The following is a 15,790-nucleotide window of genomic DNA, read 5'->3' as shown; positions in this document are numbered from 1 at the left end:
CCACAGTCACAAGTTATCGTTTCTCTGTAACTAATGCATCACTTTTCTATATTTGTTTTCAATACTTTGTGTTTATTTTTCAGCAGCTTGATTACGATGAGTCTGGGTGTGAATTACTTTGCCTTTATCTCTGGGGTTCACCGAACCTCTTCAATCTGTACGTTTAGGTCTTTTCCCAAATTTGAGAAGTTTTCAGCCATTATTTCTTCAAATGTTTTTTTCTGCGCTGTACTCTTTCTCCTCTCCTGGGACTCTGGTGACACAGGTGTTAGCCTGTCCCGTCCGACAGGTCCCTGAGGTTCATTCCCCACCTCCTAACCATGTTTCTCTCTGTGGCTCAGCCAGGGCACATTCTACAGGTCTATCTTCAAGATCACGGACTCTTTCTTCCGTCGTCTTCATTCTGATACTGAGGCCACTGAGCGAACTTTCTTTTGGCTATTTTTTTCAGTTTTAAAATTTCCATCTGTTCTTCTTTATCGTCCATCTCTGTGCTGAGACTTTCTCTCTCTCCATTTGTTTCAAGTATTCCCTCTTACGTAGTGGAGCATTTTTATAACGCCTGCCTTAAAGTTGTGATAATCCCAACATCTGTGGCACCTCCGTGTTGTCTGCTGAACGCCTTTTCCCTGGAAGCTGAGATTTTCCTGGTTCTTCGTATGTCAACCAAGTTTAGATGGTCTCACGGACGTTCCGCACACTGTATTGAGGTTCGGGTCGTAGTCAATACTGGAGTGGAGAAGGCCGACACTCTGTTTACTCAGGAACCAACCCAGCTGGGCTCAGGCCACAGCTTCGGAGCAGCTTTCTGTGGCTTGTGGTTTCCATGTCAGCTCCATGTTCAAAGCCTGTGCAGTGCTTTCGGATTTCTCTCCTGCATGTGGCCCCTCCAGCAGGGGGTCTGGGGCTGGTGGCGGTCCATCCACAGCCCCGTTCGCCACACCTCTGGTATGCGGCCTGGGGGTTAACCCGGCATTTCCGAAACAACTTTTTGGGGGCTGCTCTCCAAGCCCCTCCCGCTCCATGACCTCTCTAGGACTTTCCCGTTCCCCGGGCCCCTTTCCAGTCCTCCAGCCAGACCCCACGGTGCTGCATTTCCGACGACGGGGCCTGAATCCCAGGCCGAGCAGTGAGAGGACACAGTGTTTTGTAAAGTCATGCAGGGTACATAAAAAGAGCGAGAGTACTTGTCTGTCATTATTGGAAGTCAACATGTAATGTCTACGTTGATAAACTAAGAAATAGCAGTAGAACATAACATTTAGAAAATGAAGTAAATGCCATAAGTCGTAGCTAAGAGTTGACAGTGGCTGCTTCTGGAGATATAATTTTTTAGGACAATTATTTGCTCAAGGAAAAAATACAAGAGTTAAGAAAGACAACATAACCACCATATACTACTTACCTTCACAATAAATGACACTGAAATAATCGTAACATAAACCTCAAATTCTACTTAGCCAAAAATTATGGTATGTTTATAATATTTATACTTTTCTTTGATTAATATCTGCGACTCTCATTCAACTGTAAGGTCCATGGGATCAGGGATATTCTTCCTAGAGTATATATAGGTGCTCAATAAAAATTCACTGAGCGAATGAATAAGATGAAGAATTAGCTGGTGCAGGGGCATCTGACTTGATGATGCGGGCTCTTTATGTCAGATAAAAACACAGGAAGAAACAGAGGGGTGCTTTAGAGTGTGACCAGTTTCAGTTCGTTATCTCTGTTTAGAGCAGTGGTCCTCGACCAGGGGTGACGTCGCACTTGGGGGATGCTACTGGCATCCAGGGGGGTAAAGCCAGGCAGCCCCAATGCCCAGGCAGCCCCACAGCAAAGAATGCTCTGGCCCCAAACGTCAACAATGCTAAGGCAGAGAAACTCTGATTAGAAGGGATACTCCTTGTGGAAAACGGCAGTATTTGATGTATTTATGCTCTTAAGAGAGTCGAACCTTCCAAAACTTACGCTCCGATACTGTTTACACACCTAAAAAATGAAGGACGTGTAGGGGCATGAGAAGGCCGAGCTGAAACGGAGTAACTACTGACTCACGCACGTCCCCGTACGGACAGAACGAGAGAGGACAGACAGACTGGCAACGGCTGTCGGATTTCTAATGGCGATTCTATAATAAGGGCCCCAACTCGACCAAGTGGGAATGCGGCAGAATGTGGTCCCATAATGAGAGACATTCCTCATCGTAAGAAAAGCTGCACAGTCAGCTGCTCCCTTATCAGGTCCCAAAAGCATCTCCGAATCGTAAATAACACTGAAAATAATGTTTGTCACTCGAGTCAGCACATCGGCGACATAGTGAAATAACAGGTACGGGCCTTTTACCTAAGAAAAATGAGACAGCTGAGTCCTGACGGGCTCCTATGTGCCCTGTGAGGCAGGCCGGGCAAATTTCGGGAGCGGAAGCAGAAGAATGTGAGGTACCCAGACAGAGACTCTGCCCCGACACATCAGAGTCGGGGGGACTGTGGCGTCAGCAGGCAGTGGTTTCGCACGGTGCCTGCAGCACCCACTCTGCGAGCACAGCAGGGGGCCGGCGGGAGCCTGGGGATGAGACCCCTCATGCATGCTTTTTCTGGCCCCGCCCCGCTTTTTCTGCCTTCTATCCTGGGGCTCAGAGAAAGTGGAGTTTTAAAAATCCTGCTCTGGTCCCACCCCTCTGCACACAGCTGGAGAGAGCCGAGGTCCAGAGGGGGTGAGCGACAAGTCACAAAGATGAGCCAGGGCTGGACGCTGATGGCCCGACTCCCTCCACAGCACTCACGCCACCAAGGCCATCCTCCAGTGCAGCTAACGTTCTAAGAGTCCTTTTTTAAAAGACACATACGGCACAGAAGTGGACCTCATTGCAAAGTGTGTACAGATGATGAGAGTCACGGGCCCAGCACGTCACCCCAAGAGACAGCTCCGTGAACAGGGATGTCAGGAGACCCAAGGTAAAGCTGGCCTCAGTGAGCTCACGGCTGACTGCGACTCGGCAATCACACACTCTTCAAGGGCAAAGCCGTGACGTGAACAAAGTCTGCTCATGAAATACCCACAAACGTATCTGTCGACTTCTGAAAACGTATGAACTTTCCTAAAATGTATGAACGTGCTGCAGCTCGTGAGAGAACCGTATTGACAAAGTAGTAACTCACCTCTTCGGAGCTCATGCCGGCTGGGGGCGCCTTATAGACCAGACGGTGCGAGGGGTTGGGCTGGAGCCCACCCCGCAGGGGCAGCACCACCGTCCCCGAGCCGGCTTCCGGCAAGGGGTTCCACACAGCCCAGCGAACCACGTGCATGCACGCCAGGTTGGACAAGGAGGTGCCGGAAGCTGCCTGGAACGGAAACAAAGCACACGGTGCGTGAGTTGTCACCAAGCCACCTGGTGGGCGAAGCGACAGTGCGTTCACTGCCAAGTGTAACTAGGCGCGGTGTGGCGAGGGCTCCTAGCGGTGCGGGTGACACGGAGGGGAAACCACCCACGTGGGAGGCGGTCAAACGGGGGTGAGCACAGCACCCCCTCCGGATGTTTTCCTCGTGGGCAACAGAGAGCCGCCTGCGCCCTCTAGGATGAGGAAGACAAAAGAATGGGGTACACCCTCACTGTCTCTGGGCAGCAGAGGGAGCATGGGCCCTCCGTCCCCGCTGGCCGAGCATACTGAGACCGCCCTGCAACTGGTCATAGGCCGTGGTCACAGAGAGGACGACAGCCTGCCTGGGGCGCCTCGCGCTCTGGAGAGGAGGGCCCGCACCCCGCCTCTGAGGTGAAGAGCACTACCCCAAGGGAGAGGCCGGGGGCGCCGACGCCAGCTGGGTCAGGACCCATGGGAAGGCGAGGCTCCAGTGGTGGTGTGGCTGGGCTCCTGAAACACCCTGCTTATCCAGCTGGACACGGGTGAACTGCCAGGCCACTGTCACAGCCAGGACTTGACCACACTCGGGTCCAGGGCAGGCTGCTACACGCGCACACCAAGGACTCCGGCTGGGCTCCGACGCAGACAGCTCGTCGTCGCACATATGTGTGGGCAGGTCTGATACAGACAAGGAAACACACTCGTTCCGTCCAGGCCAGTCTTTCCGGACTGTCCCTTGCCGGATGACACCCACCCTGTTGTAGCCTTCATATCCGTGTGGGGGAAAAACACTCGGATTAGCATGTGGTTTGGAATTAATCTCTTTCCCGAGTCCCGTCGTAACTGGACCTCACACCACCCGCTTATCCTTTACAGGAGCCTAAGTTCAGATGACCTGGCCACGGGGGTGAGCAGAAACCTGTGTCCCTGTCAATTCGGTGAGGAAAAAGCCTACATCCTGGAAGAACAGGCAAAGAATCAGCCACGTACGAACTGCGGCAGCTGACCCTGTGACGTGCCTGGAACATCTGCCAAAGACAAGGACGAGGGCAGCCTCTCCCCATCCAGCGAGTGGCCGGACAGCAGTACAAACAGCACAGAGCAGCCACAGCGCACCAACGCAAAGCTGAGTAGGAACCCACCGCTTTTTAAAAACAAAAGAATTATAAACGTATTAGGAAAAACGGCCACTAAAACCATACGGATTTAATATCTAGACTACTATTGTAAACGGTCATCTATAAAATCCAGAGGTTTATTACAGGATCAGAATAAAATAAAATATGCATCCGAGTTTCCATGCTATTTGTGTAAGTCCTCCTGGCTTAATTGTTCAAATTAGGTGATTCTGATACTTAATTTTCCAATTTCACAGTTCCTTGCGGTTTTTCAGTTCTCAGTCGATACAGCCCTCTTCGGTGTGAAATGTCTATCAGTTACGCACACATCCATTTTCCCTCTCTTTGTTTTTAACAGCTCTAACAAGAAGAGATGGTTAGTGGGTTATTGATCACTCCTCCACAAAGACTTCAGTGGGACCAGTGGGCCTGGTGGCAATTCAATTGCCGTTTATTAGCCTGCATTCTCTCCCAAATAGGCCAGGGTGACACCTGCAGGCGAGAACCTCCCTAACCAGCCCCACCCCCAGCTCTAAGGAGAAGGCCAGGCGCATCCATCCAAGCAGGCAGGGAGAGAGCAAGCACTAGTTAACCGGTGGAGGGAACGAAGCCACCCGCCCCTCCTATCAGTGAGTTTCAGCGGCTGGGATCAGATCTGGTACTTTATAACGTCTCATCCTGCCAAACTGGGTTTGCTTTCATGCAAGGAAAAAAGCGCACCGAACTGTTCCCATTTAGGCTTTAAATATAATAGCAAAAGACGTACAAACGGCCAAAGGAACACACTTGGACTGCGAGCCACATTTGTCATGGAACAGATGTGCCACAAGGACATTCACCAGGCCAAGCACAAACAGAAGCAGACACCTGGCCCCTGGGAATGCTACAAACCAGGGTCCCCACGGTGCGCTGAGTGCTGGCCCCAAAAGCACGTGTCCACACCCCGATCCCCGGGCTGTGACTGTGAGCTTCCTGGGAAAGAGCCGTGCAGATGAAACGGAAGCGAGCACTGTGACATGAGCTCTCGATCTGCCAGGCGGGCCCTCAACCCAGCGACAAGGGGCCTTACGAGAGCAGGACAGAGACAGACCGGAGGCAGAGACAGAGGAGGACACAGAGGGAAGGCCACTCGCAGGTGGAGGCGGAGGTGGGAGCCAGGCGGCCACGAGCCACAGAATGCTGGGACGGGGAGGAAAGGTCCTTCCCCGGAACCCAGAGGGGGCGTGGCCCTGCGACACCTCAGCCTAGGCCACTGCGGTCTCCTGACTGGGAACAGGATAAACGTGTTGTTTCAAGCCACACAGCTCGAGGCAAGTTGTTCTGGCAGCCCCAGGAAGCTGACGGGGTCCCCTCGGCTTGTCCTCGGACCACCTCGACACCGACTCAGGGCAGAAACTCCATGTTACTTTAGAAGGCTGACTTTCCTCGGATGTGCAGTGAGACCTGCCCTCCTGCCCAGGGCCCCACGCCAGCCACCAGGGCCCCCTCCACACCTGCTCCGGCCCTGCTTCCTCTGGAGCACCTGCCCCGTGCCTGGTTCCGCTTCCCATCTCCGATGGGGTCCTGCAGAGCCCTTGCCCGCGGGGCTCAGGCTCGGCAGGCCGGCATCCCTCCCTGTGGGCACTGCCGCTCCACTCCCTGGGCTGCGGCCCCACTGCAGGTCCACAGGGAACGTCATGCTGTGGAGCGGCGACCCACCAGGGAGGCCGTGAGGCCGGTCCTGGACCTCCCAGGAGGGGACCCCCCGGGGGAGGGCAGCTCTCTTGGCAGTCACCGCAGGGGGAGCAGCAAACCCAAAGCCCTCCAAAGCCACCCCAACCTCCACGGTCACAGCAGGACAGGAGGGTGACAGACAAAGTTGCAGGGGAGGAGAGGGCACACGGGGGGCGGGGGGGAACAGGCAGAGCTCGTGGAGAGGACTCAAAGGAACCAGGTGTGAAAGAAAAAGTTGACTAGCTGGACTTAAAATCGGAGAACCTGCTCACCAGAGGGCAGTGCTGCCACTGGGGACAGCCGGTAAAGGGGACACGAGCTCTCTGCTTCTCACAAGTGCCTGTGAGTCTGTAATTACCTTGAAATAGACTCAACTTAAAAACCAGTGCGTGGTGCATAAGAACTACTACGTAAGTGCTGTTAAAATTTTTTTCAATGACTATCCACAAAAATACCCTACAACATTAACTTAGAAGATATAATGGAAAAGAAAATCCCATTAACAATAGCAGCATGAAAATTAAATACCTATGAATCCACCTAATGAGAACTGTTCAAATGTTTAAAATCTACGTTTCAAACCTATAGAAAAAACCATTCCCAAAAGACACAAAAACAGGTTGCAACAAATGGAAAGATGGCCCTTGTCCTTGGTTAGGACATCGCCACATCCTCAAGATGTCAAATATCTTTAAATTAACTTATAAATTTAATGTAATCCCAATAAAAATGCAAGTAAGCTCTCTTCACGGAGCTAGGCCAAGGTTCACCTGGAGAACAACCCCTGCGGCGGGGGGGGGGCCGCGCGCAGGGGACGGGGCCACGCCGGCTGCCCACAGTCAGTGCCCGGGGTCGGCACCCGGGGTCAGACCCCAGAGCCGCCCAAGGAGCCCGCACTCCGAGGGGCACAGGCCGGGCAGGGCAGCCTGCAGAGACAATAAAGGTCCAGGCACGGACACAGCTGTAAACAGAAGTGTCTTAAATCACTGCGGCTCAGAAGGATGTTCTCATAAGTGGCAGAGGGACAACTGGATGGTCGCTGGGAAAGGATAACATGAGGTCCACGCCTCACACGACAAACAAGATCGAACGGTAAAAGACGAAACTGTGCCAGGACTAGGAGGAAACATGGAGGCGTCCATCCCTCTTTCTAAAGACGGCTCAAAACCCGGATGCAGCAAAAGACAAGTCTGGTAAATCTGACTACATTACAAAATGTTTTCAAGTTTACACGATGCTATGAACTAACCGTTTCTGTTCCCTCAAAATTCGCATATTGAAGCCCTGCCTCCCAAAGCAATGGTACCTGGAGGTGGGGCCCTAGGAGGCGATCGGGGTTCCTGAGGCCACTAGGTGGGGCCCCCGGTGGGATTAGTGACCTCATGGGAGGGGAAGACGGAGCTGGAGCTCTCCCGCACACTGCAAGCACGCGTGCCGAGGACAGGCCACTTGAGGACACGGCCCAGGCGGGTGTGCAAGCCAGCAAGAGGGTCCTCACCGCCAACCAAAGCTGCCAGAGCCTGATCTTGGCCAGCCCGACCTCCAGGACTGTGAGAAACAAACAGCTGCTGTTCAAGTCACCTGGACATGGTACTTTGTTACCGCAGCCTGAGCTAAGATTCGCGGCCCAGAAAGAGGGCGTGGGGGATAAATGACAAATGACGAAACTGGGAGAAAATATGTACAACATACAGCACGGATAAAGAGCAAACGCCCTCAACGTACAAAAGAATTCTTAACGCGATGAGAATGCAGACTCTCTCGAAAGATGGCCAAACGCTCCCAAACGCGGGAAAACACGTTCGACTTCACTTACAATCAGAGAAATGCAAATTAAAACTACACTGTGCTGTTGCTTCCTACCCATCGGATCGGCAGGATTTGAAAGCTCGACGAGGCGCACGGCCAATGAGCCGGAGGGGCCGTGGTCCCCAGCACCCTGCCAGTGGGAGCCAAATGCTGTGCAGCCCCTCCGGAGACACCAGACTCTAACCAAGTGACACACGCACCGACCTTCCACCCGGCAAGCCCGCGTCCAGGGACTCACCCCTCAGACGCCCCTCGTCACACGCACGAGAGCACGCAGCTGGGAATGAGGGGCGGGGCGCCCCGCAGACTGCCAGGTGTGACCGCTGAGAGCCGAGCGTGAGCAAGAGCGAGGTGCAACGCGCCCAAGTGAGGTCTGCGCCTTCGTGCACCGAGGGGAAGGAAACGCACACGCATCTGCCGGTCGCGAGCACGGCGCAGGATGGCGCCGGTTCCCGCCAGGCATGGGACGGGAAGGGCCACCAAGGGAGCAGTGCTGTCCTCAGACCAGCTTTGGGGACAGCTTGACTTTAAAAGCACGCGTGTTCCAGGACCGCGCTCACGAGCACTGTGCTGACGACGCCGGAGCCGAGGTTCTCGCCCGGGAGGGGCGACCCAGAAGGGGGAGGCGAGGCGCAGGGAGCCGGCCGGGCGGGCCGCGGATGGAGGGTCGGCGAGAACTCAAGCCCCGGGCCGCGTCTGCGCACAGGGGCGCGTGTGAGTGCACGCGTCCTGTGCATGTACCTGTATGTGTGCACACACGTGCACGCGTGCTTCCACGTGTAGAACTTCCATGACTCTGTCCACTGGAAGGAGCTCAGAAACACGCCCGGCACCCAGGCCTGGGTTCTGACGCCTTCTCCGCTTCAAGAAGAACCGGGCTCATCGGAAACAAGCCAAGTCTGAGAAAACGTCACAGCCCAGAGGAGCCTGAGGAGATGTGACGACTGATGGAATGTGGCATCCCAGACAGGGTCCCGGAACAGAAAAGGACACCAGGTAAGGAAATTCAAATAAAGTACAGACTTTGGTCAGCAACGATATATCAATATCGGTCCGTTAGTCACGGCAAACGCACCATACTAATGACGTCGGTGACGGGGGAACATGGGGGTGGGGGTAGAGGTTGCTCTTTACCACCTTCACAGATTTCGTGCAACTGTGAAATGCATCTTAAAGCAGAAGGCAGGGTGGGAAACCATGGCTCCAGCAGGCATGGCTGATCCCACGGCCAGGACAGGGCAGGTCGAGAGGAGCCTGGAGCACCTTGTTACCCCAGAAAATAAGAAAACACTCAAGAAAAACAAATACGGGGGAGAATGTCACACACACACATCCTGAAGCACCTCTGGCCAAATCTGGGACAATCCGAGCACCAAAATAAACAGAGTGTTCATTTTAAAATAGGGACCCGTGAGTCCACACCAATGGGGGCTGCATGGTTGAAGCAATCCGTCAATCCGGCCTCAGGAGAGAAGGGAGGGTCCTGGACGTTGCAGGCTGCTGCAGGGAGGGAATGCTGGAGTTGGAGGTCATCGTTCACGGAGGCCAGCGCTGAGGGACATTCAGACAAGGAACAGATAAACGCGTGGCTTAAAGGGTCTCCCTCTAGGCAGCTTCTTAGTTTCAAGCAGAAAAGTACTCAGCAGTGCACACACCACACAAAACCTGACCAGATGGTCAAAACCGAGAAGACGGAGGCGGGACGGGCACCGCACACCACCACGGCCTCGTGGTGCGAGACCCTCGCAAGGCACGACCCCACTCACAGCGCTCCGCCCGGGTACGCGTGACCCTCCAGCGGGAGACACCATCAGCGAATCCGAAGTAAGAAGCGTTCTCTCTAAAACGTGTTTAGAAGGAGAGAGACTATACTATTAAAAAATAAAGGCAGAAACGACAAGAAAGGCTAAGGAGACATTCCAGACTAGAGGGGCCAGAGACAGGGGGCCGGATGCCCGTGTGGCCCCGCCCCGGGTGCTGGACAGGACAGAGATGCTGGAAAGGACGTGCTGGACAGACGGGCAGGACGGGAATACGACGGGAGCTCACAGTGCTGACTCGAAGCTGGAGGACCGAGGCTGGTCACTGCGCCGCGGTCACATAAGGCAACATCTTTAATCCTGAGAAACCCACGGCGAGCATTTAGGGGTCAAGGGCCATGATGTCTGCGCTTTATTCTCAAAAGGTTCGGAAATGAATCTACACACGCAACACAGGAAAAGAGGGAGGAAACGGAGAAGTATGAATAAGGGAAGAGTGGCAGGTATGGACGATGAGTCTGGACCGCGAGGAGACCGGCGGTCTCTGTGTTTTGTCTGTAAGTCTGAAACGATCACCAGACAAAAAGGTTTTAAAGAAATAAAGTCCTGCCGTGCCATTTTTTTTTTTAACAAGGAAATGGAAAGGCAAGCCACAGACTGTGAAAAATATTCACAACCCAAGTATCTGAGACAGGACTTATATCCAAAATATATTACAAGAAACTCCCATCCGCACAATAAAAAAAAGACAAACAACCCAAAACAATGGACCTGCCACTTCACAAAAAAATGGCCAACAGACACACAAGGAAACACAAATTAATGCACATTCACACCCTCCTAGAATGGCTAACATTAAAATGATGGACAAACCCAAGAGCTAGGGAGGATGTGGGCGGCTGGGACTCCAACGACACTGGTATAAATGCTCCGGGAAACGGGCACTTCCCAGAAAGTCGGCACACACGTACCCCTGACCCGGCAACTCTGCCCGGTGCGCACCCGAGAAATGAAAATATATGTGCACAGAAGACCTGCCCCGAACGTTGAGAGCAGCTGTATTCATTAACTGGAAAAGTCCGCCAACAAGAAAACGAAGAAACCAATTCACGTGACAGAAAATGCAGCAGTAAAAATGAATGGGCCACATGGATGAATACCCGGCCATCACGTCGAGTGAAAGAAATCCAGTCATAGAGCATCTTCTACACTACTCCACTCAGGTGACGTTCAAACAGGTGAACTCCATCTGTGGTTGCAGCAAGCCGAGGAATGGCCCCCAAAAATACCGATTGGGTCCTAGTCCCCACAACTTGTAAATATTACTCTATGAGGAAAAGGGACCTTTTCGGATGTGATGAAGGAGCCCGGGCAGGGAGGGTTGTCCTGGACGCTGGGCAGGACCCACGTGCAGGCGCGGTGTCTTTATGAGAAGGATGCAGAGGGAGATTAGGGACACACGCAGAGGGCAACATGGAGACAGAGCAGAGAGACGTGAAGACGCTCCCCTAGAGGCTGGAGTGACACCGCCATGAGCCGAGGAGCCGAGGAGGCCACCAGCAGAAGCTGGAGGAGGCGGGGAGGACCCGCCCACCGCCTCCGAGGGAGCGCAGCCTGCCGACACCTGGCTTCCACCCCAGTGACACTGATCTCAGACTTCTGGCCATCGGAACTGTGAGAGCATACATTTCTGTCGTTTTTAGGCCATCGACTTTGTGATAATTTGTTAAACAGCCACAGAAAATTAATGAAGTTTCTAAAGAGAGAAACCAAACCAGAGATCACCAGGGAACGACAGCTCCCAGAGCAGTGGCGAGGCTCTGCATCTCGACCGTGTGGCGGTGACACCGGCGACACGTTAATCAAACTCACGGAAGTCGGCGCTGATGCGCACAGGCCACCGTAGGTAAGCTTTACGTCTGGAACAAACGACCAGACCCCTCCTCAAGGAACTTATTCCTGGAATGCAAGGATGGTTCCACATATGAGAACCGATCCACGTAATATGCCACATCAACAGGTGAAGGGAAGAAAACCACACGATCTTCTCAATCGATGCAGAAAACGCATCCGGCAAAATTCGACACCCTTCCATGACAAAAACACTCGACGTACTAGGTCTAGAAGGAAAATGTCCCCACGTAAAAAAAGCCATATACGGAAACCCACAGCAAACTCCACACTCAGTGGAAGACCGAAAGCCCCGCTCTCAGTAAGCGAGCCGTATTCGCCACGTCGGCTTCTCTTGGCGTTGGGGCAATAACTTTGCCGAGGAGGTAAAAACTTCTACAGTGAAAACCACACACGCGACTAAAAGAAATCAAAGAAGGCACAAATAGAGGGGAACACTTCCCACGTTTGTGAGCCGGAACACCTGGTATTGTTAAAATGTCAGTGTTACCCAAAGCGGACTACAGATTCAGGGCAGTCCCTATCAAAGTCCCAGTGATGGTCACTGCAGAAATAGGGAATCCCATCCTAGAATTCACATGGAATTTCAAGGGCCAGGAACAGCCAAACAATCTCAAAAAAGAACAAAACTGGAGATATCACACTTCCTGATTTCAAGACTTACTGCAAAGCCACAGTCATCAGAATAGCACGGTACTGGCAGAAGGAGATTTATAGACCAATGGATTAGAACAAGGAGCCCAGAAATAAACCCTCAAATGGACAGTCAAACGGTTTTTGACAAGAGTGTCAAGACCATTCCATGGGGAAAAGAGAGACTTTTCAACAAATGGGGCTGGGGAGACTCGACACCCGCCTGCAAGACGGTGAAGCTGGCCCTTACCTATCACCATACACAGGAGCTAACTCCAAATGGACCAGGAACCTAAACGTAAGGCCTGGAACAGTAACACTGGTAAAAAAAAAAAAAAAACAGGACAAAAGCTTCACGACACTGGATTTGGCAATCTAACGAAAGAAAAAACTTAGACTTTGTGAAAATCTTTAAATTCTGTGCAAGATACTACGACAAAGTAAACAGGGAGGCGGGACTTTCGCTACGTGACTCCTCCAAAAAAGGGCTGTTTTGACCGCTGGCCGTCCCCGGGGGACCTGCACTCATTGTGACATGAAAATGCAGCTCAAGCCGATCTAGTCATTTTTACAGTTGCCTTCACTCCATGTCGCCCTCCTGGGTTCTGGGGAGGTTCTGCTTAGCGACTTTACTCAATCAGAAACCGTGTGGAACCCACTGGCACAGCTCACAGCGTTTCCACATGGGCCACCTGTTGTGGGCGCCCTGTCCCCACGTACTCAAACTTTTGGAAAGGAAGAACGACTTCCTTCGGCTCTTGCCACTCGCCCTGGGGAACTGAAAGACGCAAACCGTTGCAACAGACCGAAAACAAGGGGCGTGTCCTCTCAAGACGTCCACCGACTACCAAAATACGCGGGGCCCGGACACTTCACTCGGCCTCGAGTGACCGGGTACACACGGGCTCACTCCTGGCCCGAAGGTCGCTCGCGATCTAGATCAACCACGTAAAGACGAAGAGTCCATAAGCTTCGGCCCCCACCCGGCCTGGTTCACCGAGACGGAAGGCAGCACCGCCCCCTCGAGAACAGGCCACGCTGCCCCGGCTCGCGGAGGAACACCCCGTTCAGAAATCATTTTCCAAAGAAAGGAACATTTTTTTGCCTTGTCTACTGCTGATAAAATAAAATGTTTAAGAAATGCACACCTGGGCTCACTGGATAGTTGAAGGTATTGAGGAGTTTATTTTGGTTCCTGAGGCGTGAGCAGCGTCCTGCAGTGACGTGTGTTACGTCCCTGTCTTTTGGAGACAGACAGCGCACCACGCCCAGTGAGCTGAGCGGACGGACGTCCAGGGTTTGCTCTGAAGCGTGTGGGGGTTGGGGGGCGAGTTGCCGAACCGGGCCCGGCCCTGAGCCAGTAACCTCTGAGGCTGGCGACCAGTCCACCGGGCTCCTCATACGCTTCTCTACCTCCATGCTGGAAATGTTCCACCACGAAAAAGTTTTTAAAAACGAATGTTCATGCCAAAATGTTTACAGTAATCATAACAGATGCAATTATGACCAGAATCTGCTTCGAAATAACCAAAATGCTCACGCCTGAGGAAGAAAATAAATTCCTCAATATATCTTCAATATCCAGTCATCCCAGGGGACAGGGACAGAGTACAGACAAAACAGGACTGTCCACGAGGTCACATGGGGCACATCTGACTCTCAGGTCTGCTTTCGTTTATCTTGGAATTTCCGTCATATAAAGGTTTTTGAAAAGGAAAGCAAAGGGAAGAGGAACTTTGCAGTCCAAATGCGATGAAGGGTGATGCTCCGTAAGCGTGGAGAGGTGACCCGTCCCTCCCAGGGCCGAGCCCTGGCCTTGCAGGACGCCCCGTGGGCCGCGTCCCCACTGGCACACAGACACGAGAGCCCACGCCGGCACCACCATTGCTGTTTGCTCCCCATCATCTCGACCTGTTTGCGATGGGCATGCCTGACTCACTCACCCACTGATGCTTGACGCCTCTCCTGTTCCACGCGGCAAAGCAGCTTGGTGGAAAATCATTTCACGTGCTGTAACATTTCCTTTCCAGATTACACTGAAGGAAGTAACTTAGTGACAGTAAATGGAACTCAATACTATGCTAAGATAAACCTCCACATCACAAAGAATTGATGAGCTATGCCACAGCCACACTCCAAAAGCTCTGTGAAGCAGCAACCACCTCGAAACCGCCCGCCACCAGTGAAGCGTTTCAGTCAAGTGTTAAAAAATAATAAGGTGTCACCTAAGACATGTCAGTTTCAGCACAGACTTTATAATCGCGAGAGGAACATAATTAACATTCTGGAAGGGGCGTCATCGAAGTGGGAATAAGGAGCGGAGAGCTATGCGGCGCCCCGGCTGAGCCCAGCCGAGCCCATGCCCTCCCCCGCCCCCAGGCTCACGTCGCAGCCCCAGAAGCCCACCCCTCCTGGTGAAGGCGCCCCCAGCCCAGAGTGCCCGCCCCACGCAGCAGGTGCGTTTAGCTGAAATTTCCGGTAACAAGTAAAGAAAAGCAGCGCCGTGCGTGCGGCGCAGGCGCAGGCGCAGTCACACCGCCTGCCCCGGGTCTGTCCGCCTGACCCGACTCCGCCAGAGCGGCGTGCGGCGTGGACACTGGGAGGTCCGCTCGCTCCCGGCGCAGACAGGAAACCACCACGGCCTCTCTGCCCGTCCCCGGCCCTCGGCCCAGGCTCACCCAAGGCCGCTCCCAGCCCTCTGCCCCTCCCCCAGCCGCATGGCGACGCTGGAGGGTCAGCCCCCACAGACGGTGTCTTGTGGGCCTTTTTTCAATTTCCAACTGACTTGTTAAATCGATATTTGCTTTTTCAAACATAAATCTTAAGGACAGCACGATCTGGGTTTTCCAAAGAATCTTCATCAGTGATGTCTATACGTTGTATTTCTTCCAAACGAATCCTATAAATCCTCTTACGTATGACACAGGCACATACGAAGCTCATTACGAGAAACCGCTCAGGACTTGTGCGGGTTCAAGCCTTACTACACTTAATGTCATGTGAAAAAGGCATTCAAATGGCCTCGTTTTTCAAAGTAATTCTAAGTTTGGTAACTACGAATGAATGCTATCCCGATGCACGCCTACTGACACACTTATTTCCGTCAGCCAGCAGAACGTGCTGTTACCATGACGATGGAAAACTGTTATGACACAGCTGTCACTAGATGTTATCTAGGATCACGTTCCGGGCTTGTCGTCCGCACCGCTGATGTAACTGCACTCCTTTTAATAAAAAACGTTAACAGCAACTAAGTTTTATCCATCGCCAGGTGGGACCTGAATCGACACGGGGCTCTTACGTTGCCGTCGGCTCCCGGGGGGCTGTTAAACACGTACTCCAGCTGAAAGACGATGGCGAACGCGGGGTGCTGGACCATCTCGGGGAGCCGGAGGCGGCTTCTCAAAACCAGAGCCTGGTTTCCAGAGCTGGACAAGAACACAAGCAGGGGCGCGTGTCAGGCGGTGGCTCCCACTGCCCTGCA

General features: G+C 53.1%; 1 protein-coding gene across 1 annotated transcript in view; it reads right to left on the bottom strand.

Annotated features, from left to right (window-relative positions):
• Positions 1-15,790, bottom strand: part of NPHP4 (nephrocystin 4) — a 95,568-nt gene that overhangs the window by 50,249 nt on the left and 29,529 nt on the right. Inside the window, exons 9-10 of the mRNA XM_025048588.1 lie at positions 15,608-15,734; positions 3,162-3,344 (exon numbers count right to left, since the gene is read on the bottom strand). Of these exons, the coding sequence (XP_024904356.1) occupies positions 3,162-3,344; positions 15,608-15,734 (310 nt within the window). The remainder of the gene's footprint in view (positions 1-3,161; positions 3,345-15,607; positions 15,735-15,790) is intronic.

Source organism: Pteropus alecto, unplaced genomic scaffold (genome assembly GCF_000325575.1).
Source record: "Pteropus alecto unplaced genomic scaffold, ASM32557v1 scaffold125, whole genome shotgun sequence".
NCBI classification, from domain to species: Eukaryota; Metazoa; Chordata; class Mammalia; order Chiroptera; family Pteropodidae; genus Pteropus; species Pteropus alecto.
The sequence above is the reverse complement of the archived record's forward strand: the minus strand, read 5'-3'. Positions and strand labels throughout refer to the sequence as shown.